The following is a 25,415-nucleotide window of genomic DNA, read 5'->3' on the forward strand; positions in this document are numbered from 1 at the left end:
AGTCATCGTAAGAACACACAAAGTACCCTGAGGGTCAACAGACCCAGTGTAATCTGTAAGGGTCTTCCTTATCGAAAAGGACATTTCAGAGCAGAACCAGTGAGAGTTTTGACTTGCTGCTTCATGAAATGTAAAACGAGAAGCATACTGAGAAACGTTCTTCCACATCTTTTGGCTGTTGTTGAAGATAAGATGAAATGTGTATTTTAATCTGGTGTGCCCCACAACATGCCAGCAGTAAATTTTTCTCTGCTGGACTTCTTTGGTTACTCTCCCATATCCTCTGAACCTGGGACCAGCATATTATTTTCCATAAGTAATTCTCCTCTTAGAAGTTTGTTAATGGATTTTTTTCCCCTACAGGGACATGACAATCCCAGCAAACATTTCATATAACTGGTGAGGGATATTCCAGTGAAATTTATGGATTCAATGCAAATATTGCCCAATATTCACCTTGGAAAAATAATTTGAAACTTGGTAAATGACAGATGAAAGAAACTGTAAATTAATTTTCAGGAAAACCGCATTTTTAATTTGCCATTTTAGGTGCGGGATGCTTACATTTTCATTTTGTGCTGTTTTCCTATGGTTTCACTTCCTGCTTTAATTAAAACTTCATTCTGAAACATCAAAATTCTTTGCAAGATGATAATTTTTCTAGAGAACTGCAACTCCTAGAAAGAACATGGTCATCAGCACAGCTGCAAACAGCAACATCAAAACCTGCTAAACATAAAGGTCTTAAGAAGTTTCTACAATGTAAGATGCCAAGTAGAGCTTCATTTTTTTTAGCTGTGCAGTCTCACCCCACTGTTGGATGGTTTACTCCTCCATGAAAATGGGGTATAGTACACAGGCAATGGTATGATGCCTTCACTTTTTGGCAAAATGCTTTTCCTTTGAAGAGCAGTGTCTGCATTTCATGAAGTTCTAACCCAATCAGGAACATACTAAGCAGATGTTTTGGAAAAGGCAAGTTAAGTGGACAAGTCCTACAGAATTCAGAATCATACCCTTGGGGTTTTTTTCTTCCATTTTTCTCCAACACAGCCATACTCTGAGCACTGCTTACTGGACATTTATGGCAAAGATGTGTTTTACATTCATATTTTCTGGTGTCTCTGTTGGCACTGTTGGGGCAACATTTTTTGGCTCAGGACTAAAAGCTTGGGACCTCCTCCTAAAAGCATGTTTCTGATGGACATGAACAGGGTATAATTCTTTTCTTTAACAAGCAGCAAAAACGAAGAGGGTTGCATCCAGCCTGTTTTTTACCCAACTGCCATGTGTTTGAAAACCTGCCTGAGCGGGTTCAATACTCTTTTCTGCCTAAGACACTAAAACATTACTCTTCCCTCCTAACTACTTTCCCCATCTAGAGCTGGGAAGGTGGTTTCTTTTCTCAGCTAAAGCTGTTCTGTTGCACACTGAATATTTAAAAACCTATTAAATTGGAGCAAGCAGCAGCCTCTAGACTAGTATAAAAATAAACTCACCTACTTCACATGAAGCTGTTACCGTAGCAGCAACAAGACATTAGCATCCTATTCCACACAGGCTGCTTTCAGGAAGAAGAGTAAGCTGATCTTGCATCCCCAATTGGTGTTTAAGCCACCAAGCTAACTTAAAATATCCCATATATAATGCTTATGTTGGCCCACTTTACAATAGAGCATCAGTCACTTCTCTGTTGTGCTAAGAGCCCAAATTCAAACAGGCAGAATAGGTCAGCTGAGAGCATGTGCAGCTACCAGAAGCCGAGGAACCTCACCTAGTTACAGGTTTGGGAGAACTCAGGTGTGTGTCTGATACTGAACTGCTCAGCTCTACCAGGCTCTGCCGAGACTCATCTAAAAATAGCTTTTGGGGAACACAATCATAAAAACAGTAGTCCTACAAACTTTAGTTTCCTTGAGGATTAAAATGAACTCAGTAGTTCATCATAGCAGTTGTGATATTGGGCATACAAATCCCAATTCCCTTTCCCCCAGTTTGTGTCTCTGAGTGGATGTAGAGCAACACTTAAATAACAGCTTCCCTTGCTTTCTGTATTTTGTACTAGTTGGCACACAGAAGCAAAGGGTTGCCTGGAAAGAAAAAGAGGAATGAAGGGCAAAAGATAATTAACACTCTCAGTGGTCATGGAATGAGAGTCCAAGGCTTTAACTGTGACAGAGCCTGAGGAGACCCTGACACAGCAAGTCTGCGAGAACTACCAGCGGAGTCATGATTGCTTTTTAGCCTTTCAGTGGGGAAAAGGCAGCTGTAAATCCTCAGCAGGGAAAAGGCAGCTGTAAATCCAGTCTGCAGCGGGCAACAAGAATATTCAATTGTTTACAACTGGCATGAACTTTAAACAAGCCCACAGAAGTTATATGGGTGCCCACTGAGTCAAAAAATGGCTTTAGACCAGGTCCAGGAGGGGAGTGCCCACTTCCCACAGGCTGCTCCTGCTTCAAAGAGCAGACTGCCACCAGGAAACAGGCAGCCAGGAGGCAGCCACATGCCCTCACCCCTCCAGGATTTCCCTTCCTTCAGACCCCACCTGAGGCACTGGCTCTTCCACTTACACATAAAAGGCTCTTTCCCCCTTGCAACACATCTACCCACATAACTCAGCTTCATCTTTACAAAAACCCATGTTGTTTCCTGGTGAGGTAACATCCCAAAGTCTGTTTCAGACTGTCCTGGGTTGCAGTGTATTCTATTGCCATCCTCATGAGCCGTTGAAATCAGGTGGGGCAGTGTTTCCTTGCCTCCTCCCCCCAGACTATCTTGCTGTTAATGGCCCATCATTGTCCTGCCGCCTGACTCAGAGATAACTCCCTCCGGACTATCTTCTGTTAATGAGCCTAATCAACACTTGGCCTCATGACTCGTTACCCCATTGTGAGATGCTCCACCCAGAGGGAGGAACCAAGCATCCCATCGTGGATATAATCTGAGATTCTAAACACCACAGACACCTTTTCAGTGGGTTCCCAGAGGACAGGAGCTACACAGCCAGCACTGGACCTTCTGAGGAAGAGGAGATTTTTCTACAGGATCACCACTTCGGGAGGACTGCAGCCACCATTCTACCAGACTGCTACCACCACCCTGACTAACAGGGTGTCAGGTTGTATCCTGACCCTGCCCATTTGAAACACTGTTTTCTGCCTTTATTTTTAATTTCCCTGTTAAATTGTTATTCTGACTTGGTGCCTCCCACTGGTTTGTTTTCAAACTAGTACACAGTCAAAGCAGCTTTGGTGACAGTAGACACGTGATGTAGTCTGTATCCAGGACACACAGGAAAACAAACTCCTGATCCCTTCTACTGCTGCATCACTGGCTTTCTCCTTCTTCAAAATGAACTCTGAAGAGTGGGATTTTTCAAAATCACTTAGTACACAGGTGCCTCTGAAGTATCTGATTAAACTCCTGCTGTCTGTAATGAAAGCAGTAACACCAACACTCTTTATTCCACCAAGAATTTCCCACTACCTCATTTTATCTGGGAATAATAAACTCTTAACAGTCTCCTGCTTCTCAGTAGGCTGAGATCTGCTGTTAACAAGACACCCAAATATCCTAATCTGGAAAGAACAAAGAATTGTCTGGCAGTAGGAATATCCATCCTTTCCCACAAAGGACTCCATGTATCAGCAAAAATGTTGCACTAGTTTTTTGCTTTGGGGTTTTTTTTTTGATTATGAGGGGGAAAATGGTTTTAAAGATAAAACTTAGTCATAAGAAACAGTACATGAAAAGAGTCTGTCTCTGTACAAAAATTGCACCAGTGCCTCAGTATCACTTAACTGGGATAAAGAGGCTGCCGCCAGCAACAGTTTACTCAGTTCATCTTCGGAACTGGATTTCATAAGGATTAAAAAACAAAGCCAATGGAAAAAGTCAGTGCAGTGGGACTTTCCCAGATTTTTACCAACTCAGCAAAGCTACAAGGTCATTCCTGTGTACCCTGCAGCACTATGGATTAGGTTGCTTCTCCCCTAAGAAGCAATTAATAATTGAGGATATGTAATAACTACAGGCCATTCCAGAAAACATACTGACTCTGAAGAAAATGAAGCAGCACCTAAGCAAACCAGAAAACTTGACAGCATTTTCCAGCACCTCAAGCAGCAAATGTTGCTGTAAAGAGAGATCAAGGCAAGGCATCATTTTTTTGAAAATGACAGAAAATACAGAATGTTTTTTCATTTGACATCACAGGTATTTATTTGGAAAACATGAAAGTTAACAAGCTAACATCAAAGTAAAACCATACAGAGATGAAAAATTTATCTGGCTTCAGCATGACTCATGAAACCATTTCCATTCCTAAATCCCCAGCAAAAATGCCCTTGTGCAGGCACCATTTTTGTGTTATAATAAAAAGATGCATTAAAGGACAGAGTTCAGTATCATGCAAGGAACTATCTTGAAATTTCAGATGCTGAAATCTTGCTGCCAAGACAGCAAGCCTTGCTTATCTCTTCAGACAACTATAGCTGCTTTAAATACAAGAGGGAATTTAACTGAATGAAACATTCCCTATTCTAAGAATTCACAGAATTTTGTGATAAAGCGATTCTTCTAGGCCTTATTTTCCAGCCTACAAAACAGAGGCCATAGGACTTTGTTAATTCAAAAACTCAATTGTCTCAGACAGTGCAATGAATGATTTTAAATCCTCAAGGATCGTTAATACCTTCATCAGTGAGATTTTTCCATTGGTTAATTATTGTTAAAACATGTGCCTTAACTTGGATCCAAATTTCTTTGGAGTCAACTTCCAGCTACCTGATATTGACATTTTTTCCTACTTGAAAGGAGGCCACTTTGATTTTTCAATTTGCTTTGCCTTAGACTTTGATCAATCCAACATCAATGACCTCTTTCTTGGCTAAACACCAAAATGAAGTTTTTTTAATCTCACATTAGAAGAAAAATTTTTCAGGACTGAATCACTTCTTTCTGATTTCAGAACTTTTTTTACAGTCCAACACCCTTTTCAGTGTGCAAACCTCAGGAATAGCCTGATTATTTTCTCAGTTCTATTATTGCCATAGACATACATGGTGCCATCTTTTTTACACATCCAAGGATCATATTTCACAGAATCACATAATCAATTAGGTTGGACAAGACCTCTGAGACCATTGAGTCCAACCCATGATCCAACACCACCATATCAACAAGACCATGGCACTGAGTGCCATGTCCAGTCTTTCCTCAAACACCGCCATGGATGGTGACTCCACCACCTCCCTGGGCAGCCCATTCCAATATCTAATCTTCTGTGAAGCAATTCTTCCTAATGTTCAACTTAAACCTCCCCTGATGCAGCTTAAGACGTGCTTAAGTCCTCTTGCCCTGTTCTTTCTTAACTGGGAGAAGAGGCCGACCCCCACCTGGCTACACCCTCCTTTCAGGGGGTTGTAGAAAGTGATAAGGGTCCCCCCTGAGTCTCCTTTTCTCCAGGCTAAACACCCCCAGCTCCCACGGCTGCTCTGGGCCCAGCCATCCAGCCGGTTCCTGACCCAGCAAAGGTCCCACCTGTCCAAGCCGTGGGCTGACAGCTTTTCCAGGAGGATGCTGTGGGAGGTGGTGTGGGAGAAGGCTTTGCTGAAGTCCAGGTAGACACATCCACAGCCTGTCCACCAGGTGGGTCACCCGGCCATAAAAGGAGATCGGGTTCATCAGGCAGGACCTGCCTTTCCTGAACCCGTGCTGGCTGGGCCTGATCCCTTGGTTGTCCTGTTCATGCTGTGTGATCACACTCAGGGTGATCTGTTCCATAACTGTGCTGGGCACCAAGGTCAGGGTGACAGCCCTGTAGCTCCCTGGATCCTCCTTCCAGCCCCTCTTATGGACGGGTGCCACGTTGACCAACCTCAACTCATCTGGGAGCTCCGCGGTGAGCCGGGACTGATGGTAAATGATGGAGAGCAACTTGGAGAGTTCTTCCACCAGCTCCCTCATCTTCTGGGATGGCTCCCATCTGGTCCCATGGATTTGTGAGCATCTAAGTGGCTCAGCAGGTCACTAAATACTCCCTCCTGGATTACAGGGGGTCCTTTCTGCTTCCTGTCCCTGTCCACCAGTTCAGAAGGTCAGTGGTCCTGAGGATAACACATCTTACTGTTGAGGACTGAGGAAAAGAGGGTGTTGAGTACCTCAGCCTTCTCCTCATCTTTGGTGACTGTATTCCCCCACACACCCAATAAAGAATGGAGGTGTCCTTTGGCTCTCCTTTTTGTTATTAAAGTGTTTATAAAACCACTTCTTATTATCCTTTACAGAAGTAGTCAGGTTAAGTTCTAAATGACCTTTCGCCTCCCTAATTTTCTTTCTGCTTGACATCCTTAAACACTTCCTGAGTTGCCTGCCCCTTTTCTTAAGGTGATACACCCTCTTTTTTTCCCCCCGAGTTCCTGCAAAAGCTCCCTACTCAGCCAGGCTGGTCTTCTTCCCTGTCAGCTCATCTTCCAGCACATAGGGACAGCCTGCCCCTCCGCCTTCAAGATTTCTTTCTTGAAGTACATCCAGCCTTCCTGGGTCCCTTTGTTTATAAGGGCTGCTTCCTTAAGGGACTTTCCAAATCAGCGTCCTCAGTAGGCCAAAGTCACCCTCCAGAAGTCCAGGGTAGAGGTTTTGTTGACCCCCCCCTCCTTATTTCTCCAACTATTGAAAACTATCATTTCATGGTCACTGAGCCCAAGACAGTGTCTGACCATCCCATCTCCCACCAACCCTTCTCTGTCTGTAAACCACAGGTCTAGTGGGGCATCACCCCTGAGGGCTCATTTTTTACCAGCTGTGTGAGGAAGTTCTCTTCCACACACTCCAGGAACCTCCTACACTGCCTCCTCTCCACTGTGTTGAGCTTACAGGAGACATCCAGCAGGTCAAAGTCTCCCACAAGAACAAGGCCTGGCGATGGTGAAACATCAGCTAGCCACCTATAGAATGATTTAATATAGGATGATTTGTTTTAATGATCATCCAACACCACTAATTTTCACCCTGTTAGATACCCAAACTGAACCCTAAATGTTTTGAGGGAATTGGCTTCCAAGCTACAATCCTCATAACAGATGTGTAGTTCTGAATGCATCACCTCAGATCTGGCTCTGTTAATGAGATCAATTTGACAAGTAACCAAGATTTCTCAAAAAGAATTTTACCTGTCATTGCAAATCCTGAGAGTTATTACACTTAACCTTCAGGTAGTTACGTTTCTTCCAACACCGCAGTGTTTTCTAGAACGAGTGTTCCCATTTATTATTTCTACAGTCACTTGACTATTTTATAATTCAGTTTTCATGTGTGTTACCAATTTTTTAATCTTGACGTTATTTTGACACTGTGTTTGTCAGGTCTGCCAGGAATCTATGAGGTCAACAAAATTCTTCAGTCAATCCAAATGGAAGCATTCCCTTGGGCAAGACCTGCCATGTGAATGACTGCCCAGAAGACAGGAATGCCCTTTATCATTGAAATTTAGTCAAAGAATTGTTTTTCATATTTTATTTAATTCATATGAACATTCAGAGCACTTCTACTTTGAAAGATAGGACATAGGTGTAGAAAACCAACTCCTGTATCTAGGAAGAGGCTGGTGTCTTTGCTCTACGGCCACGGTGAATATCTTCCACCTCAGAGAACTTAACCTCATTTTCTTCAAATATTTATTCCTGAGAAATGAAGAGAATAACAACATTTGAAAATGCACAGGCAAATCTGATGTTCTTGGACAGACACTGAGAAAGCTCTGTTTCGCTACTTAGTAGCTACCAGTGCCAGGTAGTTCATTCTGGCTAGAAAATTAAATATCTTGGAACCTTTTGTCAACACAGGACATTCATTTACTCTCATGAAAGAGCAGAAGTGCATTGAAGGCAGGCTTTTAAATGCTTGTAAACCAGTGCTGATGGTAGGCAGAGAGCTCAAATTAGCTGACACTTTCCCAGATAAATAAGGCTAGGAAAACATATTGAACTCTATCAATTTGCAGTAACTAGCAACACTTCAAAGAGAAAATCAAATTTATTTCACCTTTAAGGCAAAAAAAAATATTTCAGTTTAAATCCTCATGAAGAAATTAGCTTTACAGTGTACAGGCAGCTTACATTTGTCAGGATGTATCAAAAAATGGGAGCAGAATAACCACCACTGCAATAGTAGAGCAGTGACAGTCTGGCTACACCTACCTACTAACTGTGCTTCGTAAAGCAAATAAATAACTTATTACATGTCAGTTACAGACCACTGAGAAGCACAAGAGAATGTTTGGCATTCCCAGTGTGTGAGCTTCCGAACTGCCCTGTCACTGACTCACTTCTTGAAAGTCTCCAGCAAAACCAGCATTTGACAAAAGCCAGTAGCCTCTGCTCTACACAGAACAGAATTTGTTTGAAAAACTCTGTAGGAGATTAACTTAAAAAAAAAAAATCTAAAGAAAACCTGACATTGCTGCCTCCTGAAGGGGATATAATCTGGTTTTAGGCTTTCCATCCGACATCTGAAAAGGATGCTGTGACTTTTACCAGGTTGAATTGAAATGAGTAGAATGGAACTGTCTTGACCAAGAAGAAGTTCTGGCATGTCACAGGGAAAGATGACCTTTATAGGATCTTTGACTGGCATCTAAGCAACCATTTGTTTTGATAAAAATCAGACCTAGATTCCCTTTCTGAAATGTACAGACTGTTGTTTGGGTTTTTTTGAAATTGCCTCACATTTCTGCAAAATCTTGTAACAGAAGTCCACACACAAAGTCCTCTTGAAGCCTCACATTGTTCTCACTCCAAGACTGATATCCCCATTGCCACAAAAACCCCTGCAGCCACCTTTCAACCAGCAAACATAAAATAATGAAGTTATCCTTCAACTGCCAATCAATATTATTCAATTGTTTTGTTCTATTTTTGGACATGCACGGGCTTGTAACCTGTATGTGGACACTTACTGGACATGTGTCATCTTGATATTTAGCATACACAGTCTCCAAATCACCAGTCCAGTGCCAAAATCTCTGGAATGGTTCTGGCTGGTGGGACTGCCATTTCCTAAGTTTGCCATCATTAATTTGAGTTCTAAAGCTAATGAAAGTAGGTCTTTTCTTGAAACTGCCTCCACTTTGATAAACCTACCTGGTTACACTCCCTTAAATAGTAATTATAAACATATTCATCATTCCAACTCATTGACTGCACTGTCTAGGAAAAAATTTGTTATTTAAACTGTGACAGGGCAGTTACTTCTGTTGGTAAAACTGAGGTAGAAGAGAATTATGTGGAAATGCTTCTTTGCCACAGTGCTTATTGTTAATCTGGTGATCATCTTTGATAATCTCTGTGAACCTCTTTGTACCATGGTTACTGATTAATTTCTAACTCTCCATATCAAATGCTCTCAGCCTTTTGATCCATAACGCCCAGATAGGAGGCAGCAAATTTAACTCACCAGCATAAGGGTGAACGTCCCAAGAAACTGCGGAACGGGTGAAGGGCTTTGAGGGGAAGCTGAATGAGGAGTGGCTGAGGTCACTTGGTCTGTTCAGCCTGGAGGAGACTGAGGGGAGACTTCATTGCAGTTACAACTTCCTTGTGAGGTGAACAGGAGGGGCAGGCACTGATCTCTTCTCTGCGCTGACCAGTGACAGGACCCAAGGGAATGGCCTGAAGCTGTGTCAGGGGAGGTTTAGGCTGGATATCAGGAAGAAGGTTCTTCACCCATAGGGTGGCTGGGCACTGGTACAGGCTCCCCAGGGGAGTGGTCACAGCACCAGCCTGACAGAGTTCCAGAAGCGCTTGGACAATGCTCTCAGGCACATGGTGTGACTCTTGGGGTGTCCTGCGCAGGGCTGAGTTGGACTCGATGGTCCTGATGGGTGCCTTCCAACTCAGTATGTTATATGATTCTATGGTAAGTTCAAACAAGCCAAAATTTACCGAAGTAAACCTTCTCTAAACAAGCCAAATTACATTCATGACACCAAGAATGAAATTTTTTAGTATGGAAAACTGAGAAACATAAGGTGCAAAGCTTTCAACCTGACTTCTCTCCAGTTCTCTGAGCAATCCAAGTGCGCAGTCAGAAACAGCAGTTCTTTAAAAGGGATGTGCTAAGTCATGCAAAGCTTCCAAATTAAACATTTTTCTCTCCCATAAAAAAAAAGAAGGGCTTAAATCAGGCCAGCCAAGATTATGTGTGATTTTCCCTAAAACTTGTCAGGCAACTTCAGCTGAAAGATACTTATCAATTATGAAAGCACCAAAGGTTTTCAAAGTTTTATCACAACAGTCTTCTCTCTGCTGTTTGTCTTCTAAAGTAATGAAAAGCAGGTGTTTGCCCAAGATAATCTTGGTTTTATTTTTTATTAATAAAAAAGATCAGATTCTGGTAAGAAAGGCAGTATCAAAGCAAAGAGCCTAGTTATCCAAGGCATAAGGATTTGATTCCATCTGTGAATCAAGAATGCAATGTGTGCACAGCTGTAGGTCTACAAGGGAAAAAAAAAGAAAACCCACGGAAATCACCCCACACAGCTCTTGGTACGTATTTGGAGCCCTGCTTTCACCTGCATGTATTCCAAGTACCCTCAGTGTTTAAAACCAAGTTATGCTGAAGGAATGGGTGGAGATTTTTACAGCTGTTATTACAACACAAAGAATGGTAAAGAAACAGTGGATGAGTCTAGTGTGCCTACTCTGCCTCTTCCTTAAACCATCCTGCATCTGCCAACTTGATTGAAACACTTGCATGAGTGAATGCTCAGGACTTTGGGGAACCAGATCCTCAAAGAAGTTGCTAGGGCCCATCACAGCACAGGTAACAGCAGCATTAATACTCTAATTCCAAAGATTATCTAATATAAAACAAAAACAACAAAAAAACCCCTACTTGTAATGACGTGAAACGTGAACTTTCTTGTGAAAAATAGTTTGCACAGAGTAATTTCTGGTGTGGGAAAGAAAGCTGTTAATTGATACAAAGTTACACCAACTGATAGAAACATCTTTCAGTCAAAAGTATGGAAGTTGATTTATTTTTGCATTTGATCTGATTACATACTATAATTCAGTGGCAGCACAAAATTTTATACACAGCATGAGATACCATCTCAGTGCCTTTCTGAATGGCTTCCAGTTTTCTTTGTTATCATTCACCATGTGTTTGGATGTCAACTAGATGTATTTGAATGTCTAGGGTATATTTTTTCTCAAAATGCCAATTGCTGTTTTCTAAGTGGTAAAGCCAAAAGACTGCAATCTTTTAAATTTTATCTCTGGTCAAACTCAAAAGCACTTTTTTTGCTTATGTATCTGCCTGGTAACTCCTTCATATTCTTTACCCTCCTACTTCCAAATATTAATGAACTATATTGGACATGTAACTCCTGAATTATTTTGAAGAAACAGCTGAGACTGAGCAAATAGGTTGGTGGTACATCATTACAAAGCTTTATCTGAGATGGGTGTTGAAAAGAACTCCTTACTTTCTATAATAAAAACACTATTATCTGCACAATGAAATGACTAAAAAACCCATGCAAGAGCTAAGGAGTTCTCACAGAAGTATACGTGCTTTGGGCTGCCTGATTACAGATGCTTTTGGCTTGGTTCTAACTTAAAAGGAATTCTGAGCATCTTGGAAAACTTGCCCCAATTAAAAAAAATTAAATCATAATTATGTTACTAGTGTCAATTACTAAAACCCCCCCACTGCATATGCACTAAACAAGGTTTGTTCCCTTCAGAGAACTAAGGAGGTACCAGCTAAAATTGACTCTCCTGCAGGAAATACTTCAAGGCAACTGCTCAGAACAGTGAGAGGGATGAAAACTGGAACATCAGCCGTATCTCATTTTAAGAGGTGAGCAGTCATGCAAGGAGGATTTGATCACTTTTGCTTTATAGTCAATAGGATGATCTAAAACTCTGCTTAGACACTCAACAACCATTTCCAGTTCAGAGAGCAGGCCATAATGGAAGTCATTTGAATTACCTACAGGGGCTGAACGGGAGCTTCAGTAGGGTCTGGATGTGTGGTTGTGGGACTGCAGGCAGTGCAGCAAATTGCCAGGTGCCAGCTGAGCCACAGCTACTCTGGAGGCACACATCCTTCCCTTTCCCATAAAAAATGTAAGGAAAAGTGAAGTATGGCTTCTCTCAGTGACATCAGTTATACACAGGGACTGCGGATGCAGCTTTGCCTCCAGCACACCTGTTATTTCACCTGATTAACTGCTGCCTTTTTGGCTGATTCCAAAGAGCCCATCATTCAAATCAAACTCAGTTCTCCTTATGTTAATGGCATTTTATTGCAAAATATATTAACCATTCTGTGTTTACAAAAGACTGCAGTGTGAATACAATATCAAGTTAAAAGCTTCTTAAACCTGCTACAAAACCCATTTTTATTAGGATGAGGACTGGTGCATACAATCAAAATGATTTAGTTTATATACCTCTGCAGTCTACACAAGTACTTCTCAGCCTTAACTTACACATTTTATTGGGCCACAGATGGACGTAGGGGTTATATTGTCAATACTATACATGCAGAACCAGGTACTGTACCAAACCCAATTATGGCAATGTCAGTTTTGAACACAGCTCCATTCTGAAGATGTATAATGTGTACAGACAAAATTTGTGCCAATGGACAATAGAAGTTATTGCTCCAAATCCCCACGGGGCCTGGTAGGAACATACACTTTAGAACAACCCGTGCTCTGTAATGCAAAACATCTGCTGTTAGGTTTGGGTAGGGTGTAGCCAGTCTTAGGATGTGATGTCAAAAGTTTCTTTGGATTTGGTTTGGTGAATTTCCTAAGGGGAAAAAAGCCCCCAACCCTCCCATGTCTTTCAACCAAAACATCAAACACTACCTAGCATATATATATATACACATATATATATGTATATATAGGTATGCACCTAACTACTGATACAAAAAGTTGGTTTCCAACCTTCCAACCATCACTGAAGCACAGAAAATTTGTTTTTAAAGGCAACAATCTGAAAAAATTGAATGCTTGCCGAATATACTTGTGGTGACAGGTAACAAGCTGAAAACATTGATCTACACAGACAGTAAGTTATGAACAACACAAAAGTAGTTTTTACTGATACTTGAAAAAGATTCAGGTTTAGGCTGAGACTGGCAGAAAGAGCAGTAAATATTGGGATTTTGGTTTTCCAACCTTATGGTCTAGATGCCAGTTCTTAAGGCTAATGAACTTTTGTACTGTGGCTACTTTTTGTCTTTGTGATGTTTCTTACATTTAAGCCACAGCAATACCATGAAACGTTTATTTGACTTTAGGTCCTCATTGGATCACTGTACATGACACTCTAGTGAGTAAAAAGTGAGGCTAGGAAAAGAAATAAGCTTTTTGCTTTAAAACCATCACTCTAAAAACTCTTCATATATATGTATATATATATATATATATGCTAGAGCCCTCACTCTGCTTTATTAGCTTGCAGATGCACCCTGTTGTAAGCAGATCTGCCCTACTTCTCACTCTAACCTGGCTTTGGTGTCACCAAATAGTACTTATATTAAAAAATTAACCTCCAATTCAAAGCAACATGAATTATATTTGTCCAGGTCCATCCATATGCAGAGCAGATCAAGGATGCACTTACTGTTCCAATCAAACCTCCTTCCTGAATTGGACATAAACAAGATGGACACTCAAAGCATGCCTTCAGGTCCTGGAATTGATTCCCAGAAGGGGATGAAGCAATACTCTCATGTACTAAACCATATTCCAAACAAGATACCAGAGGAGGTGTGGATGAGTTTAAGAGTCTGGGGAACTGAAGATGTATTTCACGACCTATTAATTCTGGCAGCTTTTTAGAGGATGTATGCAAATACTTCCAGGAACAGTGATCTCTCAGCAATGCATTACTAGCAGCTTTTTCCTACTTTATATGAACTACAATAAAGCAGTGGTAGTCACACTACCAGTATTTGCTTGGCTCTTCCTCAATCTGTATCAAGTAAACATGAATTGTAGAAAATGCTGCTTGTTTTCATTATATACAGGCACTATTTTGTTCTCAGGTATCTCTAAAAAAAACCAAACCATAGGACAAAATTTCAGTTAAAGTCTGAATAGGACAGAGACTCCCAATATTTATATAACACTGTGTATCAATATATCAATTTACAAACCCAGTGTAGAATCCCTGAATACGCCTATGACTTCTGGCATATTCAGAAACATATTGTCTCTTGTTTCAAAACACAAAAATGATTTTCCACTTTTTTTTTTCCTTATTTCCAATTTTATCACTTAAAAGCAATTTTGAAAAATTTTACCATAAAGCATTAACGTACCTTAATAAAACTGTCAGATAAACAGTACCAGGTTAAAGATCAAGTCTCCCTAATGTTTGTTAAGAGTTTTAAGTGATTCTAGTTTTGTAGAAATAACAAGGAAATTGTCAAAGTTTGCTTCAGCAAAAAGTGTAGGAAATAATACTAAGAAGAAACCATTTGAAATACAAGTCAATATAGAGTTTATAAAGATGATGCATCCATGGATTTAAGAGATGTCTGTTGTCACTCAGTAAAGATTATCTGGGAAATCAATTTTCTCTTGTAAAATTGCAAACTTCAAGGTAAGCAACTTCATTTCGAGAAGAATGCTACCTCTGCTATTAAACATTATGAACGCTAACTCCAATCCCAACACCTTTCAGTACCTTCAGAGGAAATCGTAGCCATTTCCAGAGGCAGCATCCATTAAGGTGGCACTATCTGCAGTGACAAATTTAAGTCAATATAATATAAACACTATGCTTGAATAAAGGCAGCTGTGGAAACATCCACTACCAACGACACAAAGCTATGGAATCTCAGTAGAATAATGGTGTTTTTCCATCCTCAGTGTATCGGGTCCATAGGAAAGGCAACACTCTGCAGAATTCCCAGGACTAGGGATCAGCAGCACAGCAATTCAGCTGCTGCTTTTACCGGAGAACAATTTCATCCCATTTTGCTTTCTCAGGCTTGCTGAAAAACAGTGTTTAACACTGCAGCCATACACCTATTTCAAAAGTTATGCTGATACCCACAATGGATAATACTGGAGATAGCATCCGATTTCCCCTGAACAATGCTTTTTTCTTATTTTAATTAAACAGATTATGGATTTCCTATTCCAATAATCACTGACAAAATACACATCCAGTATATCCTCCTCACTGAGTCTTTAAGAGAAGCCACAGAGAGCTTGAAATCAGACAAGCCTAAGTGACAATCTGCACATACACAGCACTGTGCATGGAAAGATCTGACTGCTGTTTCCATTGTCAGACACGTGGGTATCGACTTAACTTCTGATGTGCCTTATAGGTATTATTATAATGCTAAACTGTTTTTTTTTTTTTTAAGCAGCCACTCAGCCATTTCTGCTCCCACCTGGTCACAGTGCACCTGTGCTGAAAGCCACCATATTGTAGTAAGGCTGGCACAATGAATGTGTGCCAGATTCTTGCCCATTGCAGTTTGTTGCTTCATGGATCCAATTAAGCCAGGATTTACAGTGACCTGAAGTTAACATGCTGGGCTGTGAACTGGCACACAGTCACCTCTGCCAGCTCTGTTACAGCAGTGTTCAGCCAAGGTACAGGAAGGAAAGGCTGTCTCAGACTCGAGTGCCAGAAACAGCACCAGCCCTTTGGCACTACACTTCATTGCAACAAGCCTGATTTCCCAGAAGAGAACGATAGAAACCAGTACAGTTGAATTTCACAATACCACGAGACCACATTGTCTTGCATTACTACAAGCATTCCCTTCTGAACTCTAAATTATTGAACACTAAATGTACTAAATACAATTAGAAAGTACCTGGAATGACTGTTTACAGTAAAGCTAAAGACCATGAACTTCTTGCCTATAAACATTACAGAAAAGATGGTCTCTCCTAAGAAAACTACACTGGAGAGAGGGCTAGGGCTTTTTTTGTTGTTTGTTTGGTGGTTGTTGTTGTTGTTGTGGGGTCTTGGAGGGGTGGATGCATTAGTTTGGTTATTTTGAAAGCTACAATCCATGTACTAAAAATTTATCCCCCCAAACTGCTGGTTGTTTTTGCAGATGAGGCAATATAACCATGAACCAGCACTTTATAAAGACCAGAAGTCAAAATGACCAGTTTGATTACTTTCACATTAATGCGAGATTGATCTAAACTAAACTGTTCTTAAACAGGCTGAGTCTGCTCAGAAAATAGTATAGACTACAAAATAACCAACAACAAGGTCTTCTATTTCTGCTGGTAATTAGACACTTGCTAAACAAAAAACCCAAATAATCAAAGTATGCCCTTTCATAAGGTGGTATTTCATGGTTTTGGTGTTGTTTTTTTTTTTTTTTCTAAACATGGTGAAAATCAGTGAGTATTTCCTATTCCAAGAAGGTGGTATTGGAAGTTTTGTTCCTTATTTTTCTTTTCTTTTTGGCAGTGTACTGTTACTGCACCATTACTGAACCATACAGTTGGTTCCTCAATCAGGTACAGCACACAGCACGAGCTCCTGAAGCTACATTTACTGAGTAAGGACATACCATGGATGGCTCTTCATGGCATGTCTGACTGAATTTGGAACAGAAAGCATTGATACGGAGCCTCATTTCAAAGGAGGACAAACTAACAACACTTCATCAGATATGAACTCTCTATACAAAATGATTTCACGTTGGGAAAGGAACACTTCAAAATAGCAATGTATCTTCTCAGGTGATTTTACTCATCCGCCATTCATAGCAGAGACCCTTCTTTGATCTAAGGCAATCGGTTGAAGGGGAAGAAGAAAACTAAAAACCAAACAAAATAATGCTTTTTAATGACTCTTTAAAATGACTATGTTGAGTACCACATGAGTATGAAAGATTGTCTCAGAAAATGGGATAGCAAATGTGGACAATAAACATGTCTTGACCAGTGAGCAAAGAGGTGCTTTAAAGGCTACAAGAAGCTACAACAAGAACACAACAATTCAGTGCAAAATTGTGAAATAAAAAAAAAATTACAATAAAGAAGTTCCCTAATTATCTTAGTGGTTTCATTCAAGGTGGTTAGTATTTCAGGACAGCCTCAGGTTTTTCCACATCCTCCACCCTAGCCAGCAACAATTATAAAAATGTGTTTCATTTAAGCTTTTCTGTAAGCCACAAAACCAAGGAGATAAAACAGATACTTGATTCAAGCAACACATTCTTCTCATTCAGTTAGTTGAAAGTGATGAATTCAGAATTTAAAATATTAAATGGGCTGTTTTCATATTTTGATAAACCTGAGTCAACCTAGTAAATTAAGCCCAAGTCTGTCCCTCAAACATATACCTGCAAGTGTGCACAAACAACGTACTCAACCTCCCTCACTTAAAACATAAAATTTCATCAGTAAAATTGCAGCAGCTCATTCTGAGAATCTGAGGAGCAGACTCTTTGTGTCTTAGGCAGCCTGTTTATTGCAAACCTATAGCAGGACTTCACTCAGTATCAGAGCACTTTCCAATCACTTTCCATGGCAATGTATTTTTAGAAACAATGTAAAAATACATACAATGTTATGAAAAGAAGAACCTTCCAAATCTATCAGGACTCCTAGAACTCAAGTAAAACATCTCAGTTACTGCAAGCTGTTTGTGCACACATCTTAGATATCCTTATTCCTGGATAAGATCCCTTTGTTTCAAGCATTGAATTACTGTCAACAATAAATACAAGGCATGCCTGTATTTTGTACAACACATTATCAATCAAACTCTGAAACCAATTCCAGTTCCTGGAAACTGAATGGTGGTTCTTTGGTTAAGCAAGTCCATCTGCTACTTTGTACCCAGGTCCTCACTGGATTTGTGGAAAAGCTGTGCAAGTATGAAATATTTACCAAAAAAACCCACTTCCCATTTACAAAAAGGATCCATTTATAAAGATCCATTGTGTCAAAATGTTTCGACAACCAATACAAAAGGCCTTAAATGTCACCAAAGCTGCATTTTAAGCAAAATTATGTATGAAAGAAAAACACTAGAGGGTTTGATGCTGTGACCTAGGCAATACATAATTTCAGAAATTTAAGAACTTTATTAGTAAGATGTACCTTAATATATTAAGATATATCCTATATCTCAGTAAGATATTGACCAGAGGCTTACAGGGTTAAAAAAGCCCCGAACTAAACCAAACCAAAATTCATGCTCTCTCCCCTTTCTCTCTGGAAGCAAGATTTGTTTGAAAAGTTAATTGAACTCAGCCACAGCACTTGAAAACCAACATTAAACAATCCCCATTAAACTTCCTCCAATTACTGGAAGGAGATGCAACCATCCTACATTACTACTGTCTGCAAACATTTAAGGCCTTTGACTAAATTTAGTTGACAAGATGACTCCACTGGGAGGGTGGATAAACAGCAAAATATTATCAGACTTCACTGCAAATGTGGGCAAGATTTAAACTATTTAAACAAGTCCTCCTATGTCAGTAAGAGGAAAACCCACATTTAACAGTTTGCATTCCTATTAATTTCAGGAAGGTATTAAAAATACCCATCTCCAACAACATTAAATTTAGTGTGTGTAAGAGAATAATATTTAAGTGCTATGAGTTACAGATGATGATTGAAGCTTATAAAGAAATACCTTGAGGAGGAACAAACTATTCTATTATACTTTCATTTCACAATGAGGGGTTTGCACTTCTTTTGCCACCAGATTAACTAAAAATAAATATTTTGGAATTACAGCTTTCTTTAAAGCTACTACAATTCAATAAGACAAATAACCCAATAAATAAAAGCCAAGTTAGTAATTTCAGCAGATAAGATAATGACTCCAGTGGATGTACCTGTCCTCTTAACTATTCTTTTGGTAAGACAGAAGGTCTTCAAAGTCTTCAGCAAGGCAGCTGACTGTGTGTTGGTATGCAAAGCCATGGGAAGTAGACATTCTCTCTTGAAGAGGCAAAGTGCACAATAATGTAAGGCCAGCAGATGTTCTAGTGCTTTCTCCTAAAACCCAAGCTATGCTTCCCTGTGAGCTGCCCCAGGCACAGAAGGCCATGGCTGTTGTGAACCCAAGACAGAAGACATCGATTCCCTCATGTTGCAGAGGTGCAGCACAGCACTTCCATCACTCTGCAGACATTTTCATCTCCTCAGGACTCTCTCTAGGTGACCTGGGGGGTGGGGGGAAGGAAAAGAAAAGTGAAAGGTAAGACATAAATCTGCCCCAGTGATTCCAAACAATTGTTTCCTATAAAATAAAGGCGAAACAAACACATGAAGATTTTCTTTGTGTAATGTGGAAGCTCTATCTGTGTCCATACAGGGCAACAGGAATGTAACTTTTACAAGCCAGAGACTACAGACAGGTCCAATGAGCAGTTTTTCTCCTAAATTACCCAGATGAAAGAAGACAACACTGTTCATGTGAATAAAGCAAAGGATTATTTCTGACAAGCAGAGAATCCTCTTCAAGAGATATGTATAATGAGCTAACCTATACAATTTAACAAGACAGTAGAAACATTAAAATAGCCACTGTTAATACTGTCACAATGTGATTTACAATCCTAAGTAGTTATTCAATTACAAGTTTGTTCCTAACTGTATCATTGTTATTAGCCCATTCCTGACTGTACAGTTTAAAGATACATTTCTATAGCCCACATTTTGTAACATCCATAATGACATTACTAAGTACCATACTTTTAATGGAATAACGGCATGTAACGTTATCATTATTATTATTTTTTTAAATCTAAGTATGTTTATATTTTGCAGTATTGTACATTAGAACATAAAAATGAAGTATTTTTGGGCATGCCCCTTATTAAGGGCAATGAACTCTATTAGATAACCATGAATAATAGTTTAAAAATTATGTTCAATCATCTCCTAGCACAACATCAACACATAAATTATAGGACACAAAGGTATTATCAGCGAATTTTCTAACCGAGCCTTCTGTAAGAGGCTGAGAGACATCACTTCCAGCATACATGTCCCAGTGAGTGTTTTACTTTACCATACTTTTTATTTCTAGAATATGGGACAGCTGAATCCTCTTCAAACACTACAATACTCGTGCAGATGTGAGTGCACACTCTTACAGAAAACTCAGGCACACACACACATTCTCCACACCTGTGCATACGTACACTGACGTGTGAGAAAACATCATTCATACAAGTAAGACATGGACAGCTCACCGGTAAATCTGTAATGGCCACGCTGCTTGTGATGGAGTGGGCACAGAATTGGTTGGACTCACCAACATGGCACTATATATGTTGGAAGCAACCACAAGTATACAAAGTAGAATTGGTCCTATGATGGCCCCTTCCAGCCCCAGGTAATATGCTCCACCAGCTACCGCAAGGCCTGTCAGGTAAGGGTGACCACCTCTGCCACAAGAACAGTAAGATTAAATTAAGAACAACAAACACAGCATTATCAATTATGAAATGTGAATTAACAATGAAGTTTTATTAAGCCTAGGAAATGACACAGCTAGCTATAGCTGCCCATATTTACACTATAAACTGCTGTCTGAATGACTGCACAAAGGTTCCAAGCTGTATTCTGTGCTGTATTTGCACAACAGATCAAACAGTATTGAGGCATGGAACGCTGGCAATATCCACAACGGAGTAGCTGCTTTATAGACATCTGCTGAAGAAAGTCTGAAGGACTTAATGGCAAACACACTTCCATTCTGAGAATGGAAAGATGGTTGGTTACACAGACTGTTCATGCTTTATGGTCAAGAACTGTTAAAGCTTAACAAAATTAGAGACATGTACTATGAGCACCCCTGAGCAAAGCCATTCAGTTACATGATGACAGCGACTTGCAGTGCATCTTTCAAAGAACAGTTAGCATACAGTCTTTAAAGAAATAGCCATGTCTTCTCATTTTCTTATAAAAAAGCCTCTCAGACTGTTTGTTATCATTAGCTTTTAATGTTTTCATATGAAAAACAAAATCGGATTTTAATGAACATACTAGTATTTACTGGAAAGTTGGGGCCAGCAGAGCTTTTTGATAAGAGCTCTTACGGCAGTAAGTAAACCATGCCATTTTTATTTTCTGTGTCTCAGTTCAGGTGTAAAACGTGAATTCTACCAAGAACATTTACACAAAACCTCCTCATCATTCCTCATTCTTTATACCTAAAATAATGTGGAATTATATAAGATATGGAATTGTATAAGAAAAACTACAGTTGAAACTTAGCATGCAATTCTCAGAAGTTCCTCTAAATTCTGAGTGTAATACATAGAAAATACCAGGCAGTCAGTTCAGAGCTCCAGCAGCTCCTGAGGTTTCTACTGTGGTCCTGATTTCTACTCAACTCCCAAATTTTAAGTCTTTGCCTTCATTGCAACTGTGTGCAAAACAAGGCCAAGAAACATGACCTATTAAATCATACACACCTCAGTCATGTATCACCTAGATCAAACTTCACCTACTGGCAGGACCAGATTGCTTTCCTGAGGGGACAAACTTGACCTTAAAGTTTTATGTTTCTCCAACAACAGACAATATTAATTTCAAAACCTTTGAAAACTTCAATTTTATTTCCAGCATGTTCATCAGTTTAAACATTCTTTTGGCTAGTTTTCTAAATTAAACAACAGATCACCTGATGAAATAGGACTATATCCATTTAGAAAACCCTGCATAACGTAATTATAGACATTTCAAATAGGTTTAATCTAATCTGTAAGACAGCACGATGCTTACTGTTCAATTTATTGGGAAGAATACAAATTTCCTCCACTGTCAGAAAATCTATTCCTCCCCCATGTATTTTCTAGACAGTAAGCAGAGTTTGCATCCTCTACTGTCTAAAAAAAAAATGTATTCTAGTAAGCAGAAGAATTATTGGCTGCTTAAATAGCTACCAGCCTTAAATTCACCCATGATTTACTGTTGGGAAAAAAAGTAATTTGATTATACTTCACTTGGTAGCTTTAATTAATGTAAAATAACTAGAGCCACAGTCTATGAAAATTAGTATTAATATTGGGCATATTACCATTAGGTACTCTCTGTTCAGTGTAATTATATTTAGTGAACAAAAATACAAATTTCTAACAACACAAAACTGAACCACTTTATGTCCTTATTCTACATTAACTCTCCTGTAATAAAAATCAGCACAAATGCGGGTCTAGTACCAGCACGTAACTAAGTCTGGACCATGAAGTCCCTGATTCAGACAGTTTACTAGGATTGTTTCTGAGGATCAGGACTGAAGCAGTAACAGAGAAGGACACCCTGGTATCGATATTGTACACGGTTGTGACCAGGTCCTGTACGTCTGAAACTCAGTAGTCCATGTCTTTGCCAGCTCTGTTGAACTGTGCTGCTCTGTCTCCCACTCCGAGTTGTGTAAAGGGATTCACGAGATATTTCAGCTGCACAAAATGTCAGTGAACATTTCAGCTGCATCTCACATACAACTGCCAACACTCACTTTGTCTCCACCATTTGGAGTTTGTTTCTCTGTGTACAAGCTCAAAGCTGAAACCAGGAGGCATTTCAAGTCAAAAGAGGCAGCCAAACACCTACCAAGTTTTTTCAAGAAGTCTGTGCCTACCTCCCACAATAGGAAAACAGCACTGGCTACTGTCTCAGCAAAAGCCTATCTCCAGTTTTGCAATTTCAATAGATTTTTGCACTAGAGTATGGTGACAGAACAAAATAATCCTCAAAATTCTCACAATTAATTCTGAAAAACTAAACTATTTTTTTTGGTCCCTAAACAGCTCATGGTTTTATCTGCTCTACAGCATCATCTGGCACTAGGAGATATAAAGGAAATGTTACACACCTTTAGTCAATAATTAGATAAATAGAAAACATAAACTAATTCTACCAATCTCAACTGAAATGGTTCATTTTGCTGATGATGAGTTCAACACCTCTGAAGTGTCAAAGTTCACAGAAAAGAGGCCTGGAAAACAAAGGCACTTAGGCCAGTAAGACTTCCTACTATGAGGTTACTCCTGTGCTTGAAGATATGGTTTTGCACGCTTCAGCAAAATGAGTTTAATTAAAGGCATCAGTGATTGTCAATCATTTTTACAATACTAATTTTAAAAAGCACTCAATGTACTTACCCTGATATATCTGAATAAATCGCTGTATCTACAAAATAGGTTGGCAAGAGGTGAAAAACCAAGAGCAAAATGGCTTTGCATCCCTGTCCTTGCACAAGCCACAAATCTAGCACTGCAGGGACTGCTGCCCAGTATGTCCCCAGAAATGGCACTGCTCCAAGGATTGCTGCTAATGCTAGAGCACACAGAAGCAGAAGTGAAAAAAATATCACAGAAACATATTTCACAAATATATTTACAGTTACATTCTGACACTTTTGCCACACCAGTAAGTCCCACTTCCATCAACTGTCGTAAATAAAGCATTGAAGAAGTGCCACATGAGGCTCTTGGTGTTTTATAGCTGTGATTTAGGAAAAAAGAAAATTACACCATTCCCTGTACAGAAGAGCTTCAGCAACTGACAGTCATAAGGAGTTACTTCCAAAAGATGCATCAATTTAGAAAAATTTCTAGTTAAACCAATCATGCACATTTCAAACTTTTACATAATTTCAAATTAGCAACTGTGTAAGGAAGCATACGAGCCCAAGTCTCACTCTAACTTACTGCATCTCCTGCAGTCATCCATAATAGTGAGAAAGCAGGCAAACAGGAGATTTATGGCTCACCTATTTCTGTATGCAAACGTGTGTGCACAGGCACACACCCTTCTGATTATACAGAGACCTGTTGTAATCTAAAACAAAACAGTTCTGCTGCCACTATAACTTAATTCACCAGGAATAAACATAATACAAAGCACAACCAAGTGGGGTATTTTTCTTTCTCTTTTTTTTTTTGGTCTCGTTAACCAGTAAGCAAAAACTTTAAAGATTTTCCTTTTATTTAAAGAAAAAAAATAATGATTAGACCTTCTAAGTAGGTCTAGTGACAATGCCTTTAAGGTAGTTGCACTTTATAATACAGCCATTTCCTATTATATTGGGGTTTGTGGCTTTATAGCTTTTCCTTATGCTTCCTTGTACACAAACATGGTGCAATTACTATTACTATCATCATTCTTTCTAGAGAAAGAAGGGCAAAAGAGGAACAAGGGAGAAGGCTTTTCTCTGAGAAACTGTCCAGCCATTTCCAAAACTAAGATTAAAGAATAAAAGAAAACCAGAGGCTAGTAGTACAGTCAGACAACAGTACTGAGAATAAGAAGCATATATTTATCATGCATTTCCATGATAACACATCTTCCTGCATTTAGGCATCTTGAAAAATCAGCACCTGTCAACTGTGAGAGAAACAGAAGCCAAGACAGGCAGAATGAAGTTAAAACCTGAAAAGACTTGGACTGAATACAAGGGAGAAGGAATTACATCCAGCAAACGAAACAGAAAGAAGAGGTAAAATAGCTGGTAGGTAATGTGTTGTGGAAACAGGAAAAGGCAAGGCTCAGAGGTGAGAAAGCAATCAGGGCCTTCTCTCCACCCTGCCCACAGCCATATTCTCCAAGACGAGACTAAGCTTGTCAGCAACACTTAATATTTCTGATTTTGTACACCAACTAATTATGTAATCTTATTTATAAAAATGTTGTAATTGTTCAAATTCTTACCAGATGGTATGAAGACTATGTTAATCCCAAATATAGTGTGAGTCAGCCAAGTGTAGAGTCCATAGAACCCAGCCATTTTGAGGGAAGCATCAAACACACCTCTAAAACGATCAAAGAAACTCTGTTAATTTTTATTAGCAAGAGGATTCCAAGAACTATGAAGATACACACACAAGTTACTTTGAATAACTGAAAACCCATCAGCGCCACAAATAACACATCTCAAAATGTAGCACTGAACCCTTTATACATCTGTTCCCCCTCTGAGAAGAATAAATATTCACCACATCTGTCATTAAAGGCATTTAGACACAAAACCCAAGGGGTTCCAGGGATAAATCCCTTGAAAGAAACTGCTCAAGTATCAGACCACATTCTCTATCAAAAATAACCTTTTTTCTATGAGAAGCAGTACCATTCTACATACAAAGTACTTTTTATTTCCTCTTTTCCACTTCTAGGTGTTCACTCATTATCTGCTTACATTTCTATACCTGCTTTTTTTCATTGGATCCCCCTAGCTTTTAGGTTGCTTACTAGGTTACATTACTAAAAACTAAATAGTAAATCTGGTAATCTAATTCAGTCCTGCTGAATCTACACCCAAAGTTCTCCTCTCAGCAAACAGACAGCTAAGTGCTGTGAAATTTTTACAGCACTAGGACATATACACATGTGGAGTACCCCATAACTGAACTGGAAACCCATGCCT

The 25,415-nt window shown here is 39.5% G+C and overlaps 1 protein-coding gene across 4 annotated transcripts in view; it reads right to left on the reverse strand.

Annotated features, from left to right (window-relative positions):
* Positions 1-12,297: 12,297 nt before the first annotated feature.
* TMEM245 (transmembrane protein 245) overlaps positions 12,298-25,415 on the reverse strand; it is a 79,142-nt gene continuing 66,024 nt past the window's right edge. For all 4 annotated transcript variants that reach the window (XM_039570161.1, XM_039570156.1, XM_039570150.1 and 1 more), the window contains 4 exons: positions 24,704-24,804; positions 23,155-23,329; positions 20,236-20,430; positions 12,298-19,200 (listed from right to left, as the gene is read on the reverse strand). In XM_039570161.1, the coding sequence (XP_039426095.1) occupies positions 19,155-19,200; positions 20,236-20,430; positions 23,155-23,329; positions 24,704-24,804 (517 nt within the window). In that variant the 3' untranslated portion in view covers positions 12,298-19,154. The remainder of the gene's footprint in view (positions 19,201-20,235; positions 20,431-23,154; positions 23,330-24,703; positions 24,805-25,415) is intronic.

The sequence above is a fragment of the Corvus cornix genome, chromosome 2 (genome assembly GCF_000738735.6).
Source record: "Corvus cornix cornix isolate S_Up_H32 chromosome 2, ASM73873v5, whole genome shotgun sequence".
Classification (NCBI taxonomy): domain Eukaryota; kingdom Metazoa; phylum Chordata; class Aves; order Passeriformes; family Corvidae; genus Corvus; species Corvus cornix.